This window comes from Gossypium arboreum, chromosome 1 (assembly GCF_025698485.1).
Source record: "Gossypium arboreum isolate Shixiya-1 chromosome 1, ASM2569848v2, whole genome shotgun sequence".
Taxonomy (NCBI): Eukaryota; Viridiplantae; Streptophyta; class Magnoliopsida; order Malvales; family Malvaceae; genus Gossypium; species Gossypium arboreum.
Genome location: NC_069070.1, coordinates 108,518,182 through 108,536,868, shown reverse-complemented (window position 1 = coordinate 108,536,868; position 18,687 = coordinate 108,518,182). Strand labels below are relative to the sequence as shown.

Genomic DNA, 18,687 nt, shown 5'->3' with positions numbered 1-18,687 from the left:
TATATATATATATATATATATAAGCGACATGTATGATTTTAATTTAGTTTTTATCATGAATATTTGTTTTTTACTATATTTTCAATTTAATATTGTTAGCGTATTTATTATTTTTGTCTTGTGTTAAACTTGTTTGAAGGAATAAATTTTAAAATTAGTGATAGTTTAGTTGAGGTATACGGAGGATATATATTTTGATGATCACCTAGCCTGCTTGACGTGGATTACCCTCAAGCGACGTCGTTCGGTTATAGCTAAATACCTATTTTGCCATCGAACAGTCAAGAAATTATCAGATTCACCCTCTGAATTTCAAATTCTAGAACCGCGCTTTATCTCCTCTTTCTTTCTTTCCTTCTTTGGATCCATCATCCTTTGGTCTGTATCTCTCTCGATCTCTCATAGTCAATTAAAAAATTCCATTTTCTTTTTCTTTAATTTTGTTCGCCGTAAATGGAAACTGAAACTCGTTGCTATTGAAGAAGAAGAAGAAGAGAAATGTCGACAATTGAGAAAGTGTTGGTTCAGATCTTCGAGAGGAAGAATCGAATAATCGACCACGTGAAGCAGCAAATCCTTTTCTTCGATCATCAACTCGCCTCCAAGTGTCTCATCGATGGCTTTGTTCCACCTCCTTGGCTCCTCTCCTCTTCTACTTCCAGTAATCTCTTTTTTCTTCAGCTTTATGTTTCTCATTTTTCCTTTTTCTTGAAATTTTACTTAAGTGCATTTTTACTTCATTTCAAAATTATCTAAAATAATATGGTCTCAGTTTCCTAATTAATGCGTACATTTCATTTTTCTCCGTTGGAATCGTCGAATTTCTTCTTCTTTTTCTGGTTCTTTCTGTTTTTTTTTTCTTTTCTTAAATGTAGTCTTATTACGCATAATCGATGTGAAGTGCTCTTTAACAATGGCGTCCTTATTTTTTCTTAATATTCCTTTTTTAAATTTCTATTAGGAGCAAAATTCCACTAAATACTACGTTATCAGTATGTCATGAGTTTACCTTTTAATTACATTAATAGTTTTGTTTGTAATGCTTATTTCTTTTTTTTTACTAGAAAATGTTTGCAGGAATTTTTCAAAGTATTGAACTTCTTTTAAGAGAAAAAAGTTTTTTTTTTCCCTACTTTCAAGTACATAAACTTGAATTAACCATTGAAAATTTGCCTCTTGAAAGATAGAAAAGCCCTTTCCTTTAGAATTCTTGATTGCAGTTCAATTTTGTAACTAAATATCGCAAGTGTTCTAAATTGTGTCTATGATCTGTAAACAGCTAATTTATTGGATTTTTAAACAAGGTAGTGTCTACTTTTTAATTACAGAGTTGAATAAGGAAGATCTTATCCAAGGGCTCCTACTTCCACATTCACAGGCTTCAATTCCTTACTGTTCTCTGTATCAACAGCCAGTTGTTACAACTGATAACGTTCAGTTACCCCATATTTTATGCTCCCGAATTGATGCTTCAAATGAAGGCTTAGATCAGTGCCTTCCTGGTAAAGTTGATGAGCTGGACCCTAGTGTTACTTCTCCTCCTCAAGATTGTAGAGATGGAATGATGTCAGATGTTTGTCCTGATCATTGTTCATCACTGGCAAGAATCCAGAGATCTAAGTCTAGGCAACGGGCTTTGGAGCATCGAAACAGTGCAAAAGCATGTAAAAACAATGAAAGCTGTGAGAAGAATGGTAATTCTTCCAATAATCAAAACAAAGGGTCCGAATTTTCTTCTTTACAGTCAGATGTTGTGGATAAGTTGGAATTGATTAGATCTAGTGATATTGTTGTGACTCATGAGGTGGAAAAGGTAGAGAGAGGGCAATGCAGGAGCAAGGGAAGGAGTGAAAATGTTTATTCTGGTAGAGTAACTAGATCAAGAGGTTCAGTTCAACCTTCAAAGTCTATGAGTGGGCTTTCAGGTGCAGGAAACACTTCTTCTGTTGCTAAGCAGGATGATGTGGTACTTACAGACTCCATCAGTGAATCAAGACAACAGCTTGGTGTTTTTCAAGAGTTATTGGAATCAAAATTTGTGGGACCTGTTCATGCTGGAAGTTTAGGAGTGAAAACTGAAGGTCAACTCCAGAGCAAGGCAAAGGGTGAAGATATCTACTCTGGTAGACTCACAAGGTCAAGAAGTTCTGTTCAACCTCCAAAATCTGATTATAGTCCGCCAGGTGCAGGCAAGAGTTTTTCTGTTGCAAAGCAGGATGGTGCTGTGCTTACAGAATCCATTAACAAATCAGGATTACAGCATGATGCTGCTGATAAGTTATTGCAATTTGTCAAACCAGTTGATGTTGTAACTTGTATAGTAGAAAAGGAAGAAAGAGGTCAATGCCAGGGCAAGGAAAGAGGCAAAAGCATTCACTCTGTTAGCATCAAAAGAGTTAGACATTCTGCCCAACCTCCCAAGTCTCTTAATGGGTTTTCATGTGCTGGCAAAATTTCTGATGTTGCAAAGTGTGATGGTCAGCACAATGTTGTTGATGAATTACTGGAATCAATAAAGCCTTCTGCTATCTCGGCTCGAAGTTGTGGTTCCAAGGAAGCAAATGATCCCCAAAGTAACGAAAAGAATGTTTGTCAAGGAAGATTGAAAAGATCCAGAAGTCATAGCCAACAGCAAAACTTCGAGAATAAACATTTAAAGTTGGATAGCAATCCTGACAGCAGCACTGATGATGGCATTTGCAAATCAATGCAGGTGGCCTGCCTTACTCATGATCTTAAGGAGTTGATTAAGCCTTGTGATATCACTGATGAATGTTGTGGAATAAAGGCCACTGCAAGTGACAACCATACAAAGCTGAGTACTGTTGTAGACCAATATAATGATGGTAGTACCAGATCAAGAGCTAACCGTAGTGCAAATATGTTTAAACATGTTGATTCTTCTAATGCTCTGGAGTCTGCAGTTAAACAGTCCACATCAAAAGCTTCCAATAAGCCGCCATACGCAAAGTCATCAGGCAGGTCCAAAGGAATTGAATTTAAGGATGTTTCTGGTACTCAAGTTAATCCCCTTCCTTGTGCTAATGACAGTGGTCTTGCTGAATTGAATCAATGTGACACAATTGTTGCCGACACTGATGCAGATTCTGATGAATTAGTTGAGACTCATTCAGCTAGTTCTGCATCTAACTTGAATGGTGTTAACGATCCTCTTCTTGCAAAAACATTGAATATGCACGACAGAGTTGACTTGGAAACAGTAAGAACGAGCCCACACTCTGAGTCTGCTATGATGGTGTTACCCAAGCAACTTGATTTTGATGATTTGGGAGAGAGCACCTTGAATGAGGCTTCTAGTCTTATATCAGAGCGTGAAGAAGTGATCAACTCATTGGAGAAAAGGTTTCTTACACCACTACCTTGTGCAGATAAGCTGGATGAAGTAACTTCTGATCTTTACCAAGAAAAATACAACCCATCCCAGGAAAAGCTGTTGAACCAAGAAGCTATTAGAGAAAAAGAGAAAGAGTCCGAAACAGATTTGAACAAGACATCTGGACCGGGCAGAACTTCTAATTTAAATGTTGTGTCCTTAGTAAGAGAAACACCTGGGGCTTCTACGGATGCTGTAAGAAGTATTCTGCCTGAAAGCAATGAAATCTCTGAACAAAAACCTTTAATGGAAGATCTTTCAACTACCTTGAAAGTTTCTAATGAAAATTTGTTTGGAAACTCACTAAAGGATGCAGCAGGATCTAGTTTAAATACTGATACAGCGATGGAATATCTCTTTAGTGAGTATGAGAAGCTTGAAGAAATAAAATCTGTGATGTCAGCCCAAAAAGCAAGTAATCAGAATATTGATTTATGTGGTTGTCCTGCAGTTTTGGCAGATACTGATTTCACTAGAGTTTGTAGCCCTGCCCTGCTAAGAAAAGCATCTGCAACTTCCAGTGATGCTAGTGAGCATCCTTGTGTTGCAGTACTTGAAGAAACTACGGGTCATTCTCTGAAGCAGAAAATGGAGCCAAGTCTGTCTCAATACCAAGATGCAGATTCAATTGGAAGATGTATTGCTGATGACATTGATTCCGTTCTAGATCACAAACATGCAAAATCAAGTGAAAACAAAGTTGCAACTCAATCCATACAGCCAGGTAGACACTTTGGCACCCACATGGAAGGTTCATGGTCTCATAAACGGAGGAAGATTGAACGTCAACAAAGTAATTCGCTGTCTTTGTCTACAAGCTCGAAGGTAAAGCGCTTTAGTTTAGAAACCGGGTTTTATCAAGAAATTTGACTTGTACAAGATAATCTTGTGCTTATCCTAAATCTCATGACTTTTCATATATAACAGGGGGAAGATATTATGCTATTAAATGTCGATATGTTTCTAGCTGATGAAGAAGATCAGAATGCGGTATGCTAATATTCCTGTAGTTTTAGTTCTTAATTATTTTTAGTATCTAGGACCTCCAAATTCATACTGATGTCTTCTAATTTCTTCCTCCTATAAAATGTTTGCACTTTCACCAACTTTTATCTTTGTGATGAAACTTTATTGTTTTATTTCAATGATAATACTACCTCTTGAATTGGCACATTTAAGAAACTTTAGGTGACAAAGGATTTGCGCACAATACCGAGTCATAGATTGTAATTATGCTTTGGCTTGCTGTCTTCATTGCATTAGATGGTTGTCATTGATGGCTGGCTTTCCTCTTTGCTTCTAATTGATCTTAAATTCTCAATTCTCTTTATCTTGCTTATTTTGGACTCCGTTACTATTACAATTTTTGTGCATTGTTCACTGGTCCTTCACTGCTTCATTTCATAAATAGCGTACTTACATATCTGGAACAGGTTATTCATAAATCGCACAGGTTTGCTACATGTAATTTGAACACTTGCTAAGCGAATGCCTTATTTTGTGCTTGCCAGGGGAAATGTAATTGGAAAGAGAATGGTGGAAATGAAAGCCCCCCATCCAACTTTATGCATAAAAAAATTGATAAGACTTCTATCTCAAGTTTGCCACAAGAGACTCTTGAAAGTATTGAAGATCACTCAGTGGAGGGAACAAGAGCAGTAGATCCTTCCAGCACAATGTTTAGTTCAACAAGGAAATGCACTGCAGATGAGAACAAAGTACTATTGAATGTTGGCTATAAATCAGAATTTGGCAATATTGAACATTTTACTTGTGATGGAAGGAGCAAGCAAGAAAGTAAATCTCAACTTGGAGAAGATGGTGTTAGTTCTCCATGTCGACAACCTACAGACTTGACAATGTCTGAACAAAGCAGACCAGAAGTTGAGGGGTTCATTATTCAGACAGATAGTGAACAAGTATTCATTGATGGCGAAGGAATTAGCTTTCACAGTCTGGACCTTCCAAAGACTACAATCGAACGTGCTGGCCTCCTGGAGCAGCTTTGCAAGTCTGCTTACGTCCATACCCCATTATCCCAATTTCCAACCACATATAGATGGCAGCGAACAACTGATCTTTACCAGTCTATTCCTAATGGACTTCTAGAATGCATGAACCTGAACAGCACCCTTCTCAACAATGATGCTTTGAAAGGTCAACTTAAAGTAAGCACCAGTTGCTTTGGTGAGGATATCAACAATGCTTTTCTTGGAGGATCCTTTTCAGATTGCTTGCCGTTTTCTAGTTCTCGAGTTACTGGAGATGGGAAGAAACCATATCTTTCTCCTATTGGTAAACTCTGGGATAAAATCACATTGAACTCTGGCAGTTCAGAGAAGCGAGGTAGCTTAAATCCTGACCTGCCCTGCATTAGTGAAGAAAACGAGAACATGGATGAGGCAGTTGATACATTTGAGGAAGATGCAGCTTTCGAAGTTGAGGCTTGTTCTGGAAAAAGGGAAGCACTTGCTGAGATTAAGGAATGTCCAAATGTTCCTGCAGCAGTTTCTGAAAGCGAACAATTTACTGTTAGAGATAGTCTAGACTCTGTGAACACAACCTACAGCTTCTCTGGGACTGAGAACGGGATCAAGCAGAAGGTTGGAAAACACAATGCCAGCAAGAGGAGAGACACAAGTAAGTTGAAACAGAACCGGAGTATGCTGCCAGGGGCTAATGGTACCAAAAGGGCAAGTGAATCACTTCGTAACAGGTTCAGTAAACCACAATTATCTGAGAAAACCAGGCTGAGAAAAGGTGGGCCAAGTTTCTCACAGAAGGAGTTAAAGGTCAATAATATAGTTTCGAATGTCACTTCGTTCATTCCAATTGTTCAGCAAAAACAAGCAGCTTCCGTTACCACTGGTAATCATCTTCTTACCACTGGTAATCGTCTTCTTACGTCTTCTGCAGCTGTTCTTTTTGTCTCGTTTCTTCACAGAATTTTATGAAAACTACTACATATAGATCATGCAGATGCTTTAAATTTTCTGTAATTCTTTTAGGGAAGAGGGATGTTAAAGTGAAGGCTCTAGAGGCTGCTGAAGCTGCAAAAAAACTTGCTGAAAAGAAAGAGAACGATCGAAAGATGAAGAAGGAGGCCTTAAAACTTGAACGAGCAAGGTTGGAGCAAGAAAATTTGAGGCAGTTGGAGCTTGAGAAGAAAAAGAAAGAAGAAGAACGGAAGAAAAAAGAGGCTGATATGGCTGCTAAGAAAAGACAGAGGGAAGAAGAAGAAAGGTTGGCGAAAGAGAGAAAGAGAAAACATATGGATGAAACACGGAGGCAGCAGCGTGCTCCTGAAGAGAAGTTGCGTTCAAAGAAGGATGAGAATGAAGAAAAGTGCCAAGCCCCGGTAAACTCCCTTATGTTGTAAAGGAGATATTGTATTTTAAGTTTGCCTTTCTGTAGAATGGCATTAACTTTGGATCTCTGTTTTAGGATGAGAGAGCACAAACAACGAAGGGTCCTAGTGATGAAGCAGCAAAACATAAGAAAGTGCAAAAAGAAATAGCAGGCGGGAATGAAGGAAAAAAGTCAGAGATGGAATTTAGCACAGCTGTTGCTTCAACTTCTGTAAAGGCATGCACAGCTATTGAAGAAAACAATACAAAGGTAAAGTTCTTTTTAGCGGTATTACTGCTATATTCAACTAAATGTTAGGTCTCTTTATTGCTAAACCATCTGGATTGGAGCGTGTTGTCTTATGATGGAGAAAATGCTAAAAGTATTATCTCAGCTTGTATTGAGAAGGTATAACATATGTTTTTCACCATGTAAAAACGCAAAAGAGAAAGCAACGTCTGCAGTGAGATTTTCTTATCCAAGTGTTTAGGTTAATTTGCAGCAGACTGATGGAATCATCTCTTGGATTACTTGCTATATTAATACCAGCTTAACCTAAACCATCTCTTGGATGTTTCTTTTACTAATTGAATGTCTGTTAATATATTTATTTTTATTCAAGCATGATGTGGAGACTGAAATGAGCACCATGGATAGAAGAAGAGGGAACAATAGCCTGATTGCAGATACAAGCCAGGAACAATCATATGATATTTCGCCATACAAGGTTTCTGACGATGAAGATGAAGACGATGATGAACCGAACAACAAATTTGTTCCATCATGGGCCAGGTATGTGACTTAGTTTGGTCATCCTAAAATCTGGCGTGGAACACATGCACCATTCCATAATGATGATTATGATGTTTGACTCTTGGTGATTTTTGCAGTAAAAATCGTGTGGCTCTTGTTGTCGCTTCCCAGCAACGGTTAGATCCAGAAGTAATATTCCCCCCAGGAAGCTTTTGTAGCATTTCTGAAGGTGATTATCATAAAAACCATAAATCTTGTACCATGTCGGTCAATTGGACTAACAGTCGTTCTCTTAAATAGTTCTCTTGCCAAGAAAGCTCCAGCAATATCGAGTGAGTTAGATTGAATGGTACAGTTTTGAAAACCGTAGTATCTTCGGCCGACTCAATGACAGCTCTTCTATGAATAGAAAGGTACACCGTCTCTTCAGTTTTGACTACCATTTTTAAGGCAACTAGCACTTTATAAAAAATGTTTTAAATAATGTTTATTCCTAAAACCCTCCCCTCTAATGAAATTGTTGCTTCTTTTGCTGTGGCAGAGCGAGTAGAGAGACTTCTTGGAAGAGTAACAAGCAGGAGATTTTAAAAACTAAAAGAAAAATGTGACAAATGATGTAAATGGTAGTTGTGCCGGCATCAGTTATGCTAACTGTTTTACACCTGGCAAAATTCCAAGTCGCCAATATGCTAATGACTGTTCTTCTAATCCAGTCTCTCACTGTTTAATGATACAAAACAGTGAATAAACTGAGCTCCATGGAAGCAGTTGCGATGATAGCAATGTCTTATAATTTGAAGCCTAGAGAGGCCCAAAATGAATAGTTCTTGGACCTTTATAAGCACTAAAGGTGGGAGAAGAATGTTGAAATTGTTTATTTGGTTGTACTTTGAAATCCATTGGTGTAATATCTCAGTTCTTATACCACTGATAATGGTTTTTATTTTTTAGGCAGAATGAACATGTGATGTGATGATGTTGGAGCATCGCAACCTTAAAATTTTCTATTCGTGTAACGGCTCAATGACGTGGATTTGGATTTGGGTTAAGGTTTGGAATTGGACCCAATCATATTATTGATTTCCAAAATAATATCAGATTTCATTGTTTTGTCGGCTTAGTTGGCACGGCCTCCTTTCTTTTTCAAGCTGACACCAATTCTGATCCACTTTCTATGTTGCCGTTTGAGTTGCATAAAGAAAATCTAACTTTAAAAACGAAAGAATATATCCCTTCGGAATCTGATTTCACCCAAAAGTTTAAAAGTTTATATTCAAATCTTTTTCCACTCATTTTCCATTTTATAAATTTATATTTTCTTTTTACTTTTTCACTTGTATATCTTGAAACAAAATAAAATGATATATATTTGAAAGAGTTTATAATATATATTTGAATTGTTATCTATTCTATTCTATTCAAACCCCATCAATTATATTATAGGGGTTGGGTCTGTATTATCACCAATATATATATATAGGAGTTGGGTCTATTCATCATTATTGGGTCAAATGTGAACTTGCTCGGCTTTAAAGAAAGAAAGGGAATTCAGTCACATGGCTGTCAGAATTCACCAGTCCAACATATACGCCCCCAATCACCTTAAAAACGGTCACTTTTCAAAACCCCATTCCAAAAAAAAAAAGAAATCCCTTTTTCATTTCTCTACTCTGTCAAATCTATAATAAAACTACACCGTTTCCGCCATGGCGAATATATAAGCCACCTTCAACCTTCCTAACCGTTATACAATAATACACGATTATTTTAAACTAAATATTATATATATTAAAAAAAAAAGACCGTCATTGTGTCTCTCTTTAAAGCCCCACAGGCGCCTATTTTCTAACCGTTTAAACCACGTTTCCCTCTTTCTTTCTCATGCATTGTGTTTTGTAAACAATTCAAGAGCTTCTTGTTCGACTGTTCCTTTTCCGGTCCAAGAATCAAAACAATGCTGCCATTGCCAAGGATCCTTCTTGTTTCCTTGTTTCTTCTCTTAACCTCAGCTGAAAACACCTCCTTTGATTTCCCTTTCTTCACTGTCAGGAACCTCACCCTTCTCGGCGATTCCAATCTTAAAAATGGCGGCCTCATAGGCCTCACCAGGGAGATTGGTGTTCCTTATTCAAGCTCGGGCAGCCTTATCTATGAAAACCCAATTCGTTTCTTTGATCAAGAATCCAATATCACTGCTTCTTTCTCAACAAGTTTCTCTTTTTCCATTAACAATCTCAACCCAACCTCTTTTGGTGATGGCTTAACCTTTTTTCTTTCATCTGATAACCTAACTCTCGGCAGTGCCGGTGGGTATCTCGGTCTTGTCAACTCTTCACAACCGACCAAGACCAGGTTTTTAGCCGTTGAATTTGATTCTAAGCTTGATACCGAGTTCAATGATCCCAATGGGAATCATGTCGGTTTGGATATCAACGAGCTCGATTCAATCATCACAGCTGATGCATTGTTGCAAAACATTGATTTAAAGAGTGGGAATTTGATTACTGCTTGGATTGATTACAAGAATGATTTGAGGGTTTTGAATGTTTTCTTGAGTTATTCAACTGTAAAGCCTCCAACCCCATTGTTATCTCTGGAGATTGATTTGTCTCACTACCTTAAAGATGATATGTTTGTTGGTTTTTCAGCTTCAACAGAAGGGAGTACTGAAGTTCATTTGATTTACAATTGGAGTTTCAGGACTTTTGGTTTCCTGCCTGTGAGATCAAGATCACATCCTCATAATGTATCTGAGAGTTCAGTATCAGCAATAACAGGCATTCCTATTTCAAATTCTACCAAAAAACACCATAAGAAGTTTGGTTTAGGACTTGGTATTGCTGGTCCAGCTTTCTTTTTTGTGGTTCTTGCGGTTTTTGGTTATGTTTCTGTGAAGAAATGGAAGGGTATGAAAGTAGAAAAGTGTTTGAAAGCAGAGATTTTGACTGGACCAAGGGAGTTTAGATACAAAGAGTTGTATGCAGCCACAAGAGGGTTTCACTCAAGTAGGATCATAGGACGTGGTGCATTTGGAAATGTTTATAAGGCCGTTTTCTTTTCTTCGGGGGCTATCGGAGCGGTGAAAAGATCGAAACACTCCCACGAAGGGAAAACTGAATTCCTTGCTGAACTGTCCATTATAGCTGGTTTGAGGCATAAGAATTTGGTTCAGCTACAAGGTTGGTGTGCTGAGAAAGGTGAATTGCTACTTGTTTATGATTTTATGCCTCATGGAAGCCTTGATAAGCTGCTTCATCCAGAACCTGAGAATGGGATATTGTTGACATGGTCCCATAGGCAAAATATTGCTATTGGATTGGCCTCTGTCTTAGCATACCTGCACCAAGAATGTGAACAACAAGTCATTCACAGAGACATTAAGACAAGTAATATAATGCTTGATGGCAACTTTAATCCAAGACTTGGTGATTTTGGATTGGCAAGGTTGAGGGATCATGACAAGAGCCCGGTTTCAACACTTACTGCAGGAACCATGGGCTACCTTGCTCCTGAGTATCTTCAATATGGGAAAGCGACTGAGAAAACGGATGTTTTCAGCTACGGTGTCGTTATTCTTGAAGTGGCTTGTGGTAGGAGGCCAATTGAGAGAGAAGTAAACAGCCAGAAAATGGTGAATTTGGTTGATTGGGTGTGGGGATTGTATGGTCAGGGAAGGATCATTGAAGCTGCTGATACAAGGCTAAATGGGGCTTTCAAGGAGGAAGATATGAGGAAACTGCTGCTTGTAGGTTTGAGCTGTGCACACCCTGATAGTGCTGAGAGGCCTTCAATTAGGAGAGTCCTTCAGATACTTAACAATGAGGCAGATCCTATACCCGTGCCAAAGATGAAACCAAGTCTCACTTTCTCTTGTAGCTTAACTGTTGAAGACCTTGTCTCAGATGACGAAGAAAGCAAAACAACTGCTTGAGGGTGAGCAGGAATTCAAAGCTGACTTAGAGTTAGATTTAAATTTCTAATATGCACAATTATTTGATTGTTTTAGGACCCTACATTATAGTATTACTTCAATTTAGTTTCCTTATTTTGAGACTAGGAGTTCATTAGTCTGAGTTCAAAAGTACTGTATTGAACTATGTGGTCTCTGCTGTAACCTGAAAATATATTTCTAAGTTTTGAGATAAACTTACTCTGATCTATCATGTTCCTTCATCTAATAAGATGAGAAAAATGAAGAGAAATGTTCTTGACTGCCCTTGGAGGCATGTTCCTTTTCATTATGTATTTGCTGATGTTAGCATCTTATTTAACATAAGAGCTTTTGCTAGGTGATTCTTGGGTTCATAATTGGTTTCATTTGTGCTTTCGGTTGCTTAAATACTTACAATGTATATACTTCCATTTGTAGCAATCCCTTCTGGTAAGTTTATTCATCTAGAAAGGTTCATCAAGCTAGAAAACATGGGAACAATGAATCAGAATCCAGTGACAAAAAATTGAATACTTACAATGTATATACTTTTGTAGCAATCCCTTCTGGTAAGTTTATTCATCTAGAAAGGTTGATCAAGCTAAAACAAAGGAACAATGAATCAGAATCCAGTGACAAAAAATTGAATCAGCATTTTAATTTACATCATAGGCAAACTGTTAATGTACAGAAGATGGCCTAAAAGTTGCCATCAAAATGTGATCCTCATTTCCAACTCAGTAATCCTAATATTTGTATAAGAACTCTAAATGTCATACAGATTCACAATGAAGTGTGGAAAAAAAGCTCAAAACTGCCTTTAAGCTTTAAGCTTGAGTTACAAATTAGTGGTTCTTCTTATCTTTTCAACTTTAAGAAATGAATCAATGATATCGTCACAAAACCGTTTGTTCGATGAATCATTTACTACATCCTCGGTGTTCCTTGACTTGGATTTTTCAACAGCCTGTGGACTATCCATTGCACTTTCTAGATGGGAACGAGTATTGTCATGGCTCTCTTCTTTATCAGATGGTAACAATTCGGTCTTCCATTTGATGCCAACAGCCTCTGCTTGATCTGCAAACAACACTTTCGAGATAGGTGATGCACAGATCTCTTTATAAGTTTCATAACTAGCGGCATGGGTATTTCCACCTTCCAGAAGTTGTGAAAGAGGATGCAAATGAGAAATTGCATCGTTACTTTGCTCTAGAGTTTCCTTCAAATTCAAAAAGTCTGATACCAACTCTGCCTTGCTGAACTGAACAAACACTGCAGTTTGATCTATACCGTATGTACAAATAACAGAGGTAGGACCAAGGGTTTTGCAGATGCAATCTCTTATCATACTTGGCTTCAGTTTTGAAGGGAATCCCCAGAGTAAAAGGATGTTCTTAAATAAAATCTTTCGATATGGCTTTCTGATCATATTAGAGCCTGACAACTCTGCAGACCGGTTACCAGTCCTCAGATCAATAATGTCTCCATTAATCCAACTCAGATATAGAAGGTTCATGTGCTTCTGCAGCTTTTCATTTTGGGTCAGATTTTCAGAAGGAGAATGAAGCTGAAAGTCAATGCCTAGATGACTGCAAGCCTGGGCAAACACACAGCCTGTCATAAAAGCATCATAACCAGCTTCATGCTTGGCTCCAGAGTTCCAATTAGAAGACCTGCAAATTAAGGCTATGTTTTAGTGTGAAAGCCTAAAAGGACATCCAAGTTGTTACTCAACTTGGGGAGGCAGCAAGAGTAGCATTAATGATTTGTTATTAATGCTAACAGCCATTACAAAGTGTCCATGTTTAGATAATTAACCTTACGGGGTGATACAGGAGAATTAGATCTCGTAAATATGAAAAAGTGAGCTAATATTAAGCTCTACAATTCAGATTCCAAAACTAGACAGAACTTGAGGAGGAAGAAAAAAGGGAAGGATAGAAAGGAAAGTTTTAAGCTATTATGATAACATAAATCAAGGGCTTTTTAACCAATTCAATTTAGAGAGTTTGGGAAGCGAAGGCAAACCTCATTTCATCCACGTGGACCTCAACCTTAACACATGGCTCATAAGACAGAACATTACGTGTAAACCCGTGAGCTATCTCTGGGCATAATAATGAAAATGCTGAGGATAATGATGTGCTAGATCTCTTCATCTTTCGTTGTAATGTGTAGTCAGCATTCAAAAGTATTTTGGTGTCAATGATACTTGGGAAGTATTTGTTCACGCAGGAGACAAATTCTTCAGCTGTTGAAGGAAGAGGAGCTAGGAATTTGCTGTGTACGTGAGCAATATCTGTATCATAAAAGAAAAACACTTCAGTAATCTATCTGACTAATATGACATCTTCATATAACTTGTGACTGATATTCATACCCAGGATGCAATTGTGACCAACAATCAACTTATTTTCTGAAGAAAGGAGATCGATCACATGACGAAACCCTACTGCAGCATTGATCTTCATTTCTGCCCTTCTATGATGATCATTCTTCACCTCCTCCTACATAGAACCAGGCAGAGGAGAAGAGTCATCACAACATGCAAAAGAAACCACACCAAATGCAGCTGTCAGATTCATACTTCCATTTACATAGCCCCAGTATATAATTCCGGCACTGTCAGGTTTGTGCATAATATACCCATCATACCAGCATCAATGCATTGAAACTCTCTCTCTCTTCTTTTTTTTTCTTCGTTTACTCCACTCATGATGCTAAATGTTTAGAAAGCATTTCCCAGCCAAATAAGGAACCATTCTACCTAGGGAAGAAAACAAACAGAAAAGCGTCTACAGTTCTATGCTTTAAAAGATTTCTAACATGAACATATAAACAGTGTTTTGTATTAAAAACAGTTGAATGCTGATCATCTAAATATGGAACAAACAGACAGATCTTCCTCACAGAAGTATTGTGTCTTACCATAAGTCTCGCTTTATCACTCTCTGAGTCTGTATAAACTACTAACTCTTCTGAAGTACTTTCACCGTTAAAACAAACATAAGTAAGATCTTTGAAATGCTTCCTTGTGACCTGCAGGGTTTCAGTTCCCCGGATATAATCTTACGTCCTCAGTAAAGATTTAAATAAATAAAAAATGAAAAGACAATTCTTATCAACACTATATTGATGATACAAGAATAAAATGGTCTTCAAAAATCTTTCCAAATGAAAGTCACAATGAAGAGGCTAAACATAGGAGATCAAATAAAATTCGAGAGAGATGTAACACCATATACCATTCGTATCAGACTAAGTTGGTGAGAAGTGAATCCATCCAAACTCAGAGCAGGACACATCTTGAAGAAAACTGTCCGAAATTGTTGATTTAAGTCATCAGGAACCTTTTCTTCTTGAGGCCCTCCTACCCTATTCTGTAATAAATCATCACGCCATTCACCCAATCTTTTCTTCATTCTTTCAGTGAAGAGAACATCAGCCACTCGGACCAACGGTAAGTCCGTAGTTTCTCTTAAATTATGAGACGGATGTGTTAACTGATCTCCTTTAGGTGATATTAATCTTTTACGAGCCTCATCTTCTTGTCCTCTGGACAAGTAAGATATACCTGAGATGCAAATTCTCAAAGTAAGACCAAAACACAGGTTTCAGAAACTGTAACTCAAGCAATAAAGGCAACAATGAAGAATTGAGATATGAAAGATAAAGTACCTTCATGTATGCAAGCGTTGAAATCAAACTGATATTTAGCCAAAAAATCCATTGATGTCGTTTGGCAAAGGAATTCATAAGAGGTCCTATCAAGTGGAATTTCTTGACGAGCAAATACAAAGAAATTGTGCCTGCCAAGGATATTAGACAGTTCAATTCCTTTACAAGAAACATCATTCAAAGATTAAAATGTTCAAATTAAAGGGAAGCAATACAATTATCATACTTCCCCTACTCATAGCAATTATAGTGAATTTAAACCACAGTCCATTCTCTTTGTTAACTTCGCCAATTTCCATAAATAATTTCTCTACAAATGGCTCAAATTGCCCTTTTTTTCCCTTCTCTTAATTATCATCAATCAAACACTAAAACAGTTCAAACTAAGCTAAATTCAACCATCAAAAACCTTTTTTCCCCTCTCAAACGAACAACAAAGACCCTTATTTTCATTTTCACCATGAAATAGCATCAGCAATAAAGTATAACAAATAAATATATAAGAAAAAGAAAAGGAGAAAATTTCACGCGGGTAACATTCTTTACAAATATAAAATGTTAATTCAAATGAAGAGGAATATAAAACTAACGGGTGAGCAATGAACGACTGCTTAAGTGAGTCCCAACGAAAAGGGCAAACGCCGAACTGAAGAACAGCGAATTTCTCAGCGGAATCTTTGACTTTGAGATACCGAATATCAAACCGATCAAACTCGAAAGATTCCCTCCAGGGCGCGCTAGTTACCCCCGTCATTTCCATGTCGATGGCCACGAAATCGGCAGCTCGTACGTGCGAACGGAGTTCAACGAGGGCCGATTCGAAGTTGGATCGTGTCACGTGCTTCAGAGGGAACGTCGGGGAAGGGGTGTCGGAAAAGGCACGTGATAGCGCACGTGAGAGGATAAAGGCCCTCTGGGGCCAGTGTCTTGTGGTGTTCATGAGAGCATGACGGTGGCAGCAGCGACGACGGCGGGTGGGATTTTAGAAGGGCAGCGGACAAAGGAGATTCGGTTTTGAGTTATTGGGCCACTGGGTCCTTGCCCCTTGGGGTTTAAGCTTTTAAGTTATCGGCCGTAAAAAGCTAAATGATGTCGTTTTATCTACTCTTTTTTTCTCTTAATTTCCTAGGTAAAATTTTGGGATTTTCCGCAATGAAACTCGAGTAAATTTGAAGAAAATGACATTTTTTTTAAAATAATTAAGGATTTATGGTTTTTTTTTTCAAATTTAGGAAAATGATTTTGGAGAAATAATTAAGGATTTATGATTTTTTAAATTTAGGAAAATGATTTTGAAGAGATAAATGAAAATGTGTTCTACAATAAGTATTTTATCTTGATGTATTTGAAAACGTATTTTATAAAATGTGCTTTGTTTAATAATTAAATATATATAAATACAAGTATATCAAATAAATTAGTTTAAAATAAAATATATTTAACACAATAATAAATATAAAAATATATAATTTCGTTATATAACTACATATTTATTAATTTATATATATAAATAAATGAGTTATGAATTAAAAATATTTTTAATATAATGATATATATAAAATATATTTTTTTATTTTATAGTTACATATTTATTATTTTATTTATATAAAATCGTCATATTTCTTTAAATATACAAAAACTGATCTATTTCTCCATTATCTTCCAAAATTGACATATATTACTAACTTACCCATTAAACTCTGCCATTATTGCACATTTTAAATTTCTTTCAAATTTTAAAACATTTTAATTGTATACTTAAATTATTAATATTATATCAATCGCATCTTTTATTATGAAACCGTTAATTTAAACATTAAATGACACATAAATTATAACGTGACATAGTTTAAAATAAAATCTTAAACAAAAAGTAAAGTATTGCATTTAACTTTTAACATTAAATATTAAAACAAACTAAAATTGGAAAAACAAAGAGAGTGAATGATAGTTTAGTTTTAAGCTTCAAAAACATTAAAACTAGATTCTTGCAATATTTATTTTTTAAATTTTTATTTTAAATTATGTCACATAATATATAACGTATCATTTAATGATTTTAGTAACAAAAAACTTTATTGATATAACATCGATAGTTTAATAATGTAATTAGAATGTTTTAAAGTTTAAAGACCAATTTAAAATAAGAACCATGATTTGAGGATGTCTAGTACAATAAACTCCCTATTTATCTATCTATTTATATATAATATGAATTTTTGAAAAGCTTTTAAACCAATAAAAATATTTTGTATTTTTTATCATTGTTGATAGAAGAATGTAAGAAAAAGGTTGGAGAGAATTCAGTTGGCAGATCAAAAGTCAAGAGTGATTGAGTTGTCCTACGAAACTTAATTGAGAGAAAGAAATAAGAATAAAAATTGTGTTATCTTTATCCTCAAAGTGTATATAAAGGTCTTTATTGAGATCCATATAAATTATATCTTATTCCGTGTAAGGTGATTATAGGTTAAGTTTAATATAATAGGAGTAGATATTTATGTGTAACAAGTTAATTAGTTAGCTCAAGCGATATCATATCCCATAGTGACTTATATGCTTTAAGTAGTATCATAGTCCCTAAGTGATACCGATTCAAACATTTATAATTTTTATAAAAATGACTAAAAGAAAAGATCAAATTTCATTATTATTTTTATTTAAGGTTCATTATGTTTTGATGTTTTTATTGTTGTAATTTTAAAATAATTATTATATTACTAATTATATTACATAAAATAAAAACTAAAAAAATTGAAGAAATAAAATCAATGGCATAACTAGCTATACTAAACACTTTGGGAATTAATTTCAAAATTTTAATTTTAAAATTTATTATTTATAAATTCACTATTTTAATTTTTTAATTAAAATATTTGAAATTCAAGATTTTGAATTAATTTGAATTCATTATTTGGATAATTAAAATTTATATATATATATATATATATATTTAAAGTAATCCTAAGTCTTAAAACATATTTTTAAATTTAATTATTTAGGAAGATTTTGAACATCGTTGCTTGAATCAAATTGGACCAGCTAATCAAACCTGGAATCAGTCAGGATATCAATATAGAGAAAAATGTTAGAATGGTTGATATGAGAATCGGTTGATTGGACAATTGAACAATTTTTTATTTTATTTAGTAGAACCAGACATATCAGTTGAACTGATAATACTTATCAAACCAATTGGACCAACAAATCGATAATATTATTAGTTTGACCACTAGTTCAATTATGAAGATTTTAATTTTGAATGAGAAAATGCCTTTTCCATTTTGTTACAAACAACTTAGGATAAAGATTGATTGTTTCTACATATTCTTTCAAAGATATATTTTTTTGGAATTATTCATTAATCAACAAAATGTAATTTCTATTTTTATATTTTTATAAATTTTTGGGTTAGAATATTTAAAAAGAAAAAACTCCCAAACTTTTCGTATTATTTATACAAATCATTTATATTTTGTTTAAACCTGAATAAAAATCATATAATTTGATTTTTACTTAAATAAATGGACTTACTTAAGTATAAATTAAAAGTCATAAGTTTATAAATTAAAATTGTGAA

General features: G+C 35.5%; 3 protein-coding genes across 6 annotated transcripts; 2 read left to right on the top strand and 1 right to left on the bottom strand.

Moving 5' to 3' along the window:
* Window positions 1–283: 283 nt before the first annotated feature.
* On the top strand, window positions 284–8,587 carry LOC108483656 (uncharacterized). Of its 4 annotated transcripts, none has more exons than XM_053030130.1 (11): window positions 284–661; window positions 1,329–4,219; window positions 4,322–4,384; window positions 4,906–6,262; window positions 6,403–6,752; window positions 6,839–7,012; window positions 7,365–7,534; window positions 7,633–7,724; window positions 7,796–7,908; window positions 8,037–8,345; window positions 8,447–8,587. In XM_053030130.1, the coding sequence occupies exons 1-9, from the start codon at window positions 499–501 to the stop codon at window positions 7,834–7,836; spliced, it is 5,301 nt and encodes a 1,766-aa protein (XP_052886090.1). In that variant the 5' UTR covers window positions 284–498; the 3' UTR covers window positions 7,837–7,908; window positions 8,037–8,345; window positions 8,447–8,587. The 4 variants fall into 4 exon arrangements, with proteins under 4 accessions (XP_052886090.1, XP_017642654.1, XP_017642655.1 ...); XM_017787165.2 differs by having other exon boundaries at window positions 290–661; window positions 4,906–6,283; XM_017787166.2 differs by having other exon boundaries at window positions 290–661; window positions 8,037–8,587.
* Window positions 8,588–9,276: 689 nt separating this feature from the next.
* LOC108482258 (probable L-type lectin-domain containing receptor kinase S.7) lies at window positions 9,277–11,697 on the top strand. Its single transcript, XM_017785376.2, has one exon. The coding sequence runs from the start codon at window positions 9,450–9,452 to the stop codon at window positions 11,424–11,426; it is 1,977 nt and encodes a 658-aa protein (XP_017640865.1). The 5' UTR covers window positions 9,277–9,449; the 3' UTR covers window positions 11,427–11,697.
* Window positions 11,698–12,059: 362 nt separating this feature from the next.
* LOC108480388 (poly(A)-specific ribonuclease PARN) lies at window positions 12,060–16,176 on the bottom strand. The gene is made up of 7 exons (XM_017783373.2): window positions 15,698–16,176; window positions 15,108–15,238; window positions 14,675–15,003; window positions 14,358–14,468; window positions 13,810–13,936; window positions 13,458–13,728; window positions 12,060–13,102 (listed from the first exon to the last, which is right to left on the bottom strand). The coding sequence occupies exons 1-7, from the start codon at window positions 16,045–16,047 to the stop codon at window positions 12,265–12,267; spliced, it is 2,157 nt and encodes a 718-aa protein (XP_017638862.1). The 5' UTR covers window positions 16,048–16,176; the 3' UTR covers window positions 12,060–12,264.
* Between the last annotated feature and the right edge of the window lie 2,511 nt (window positions 16,177–18,687).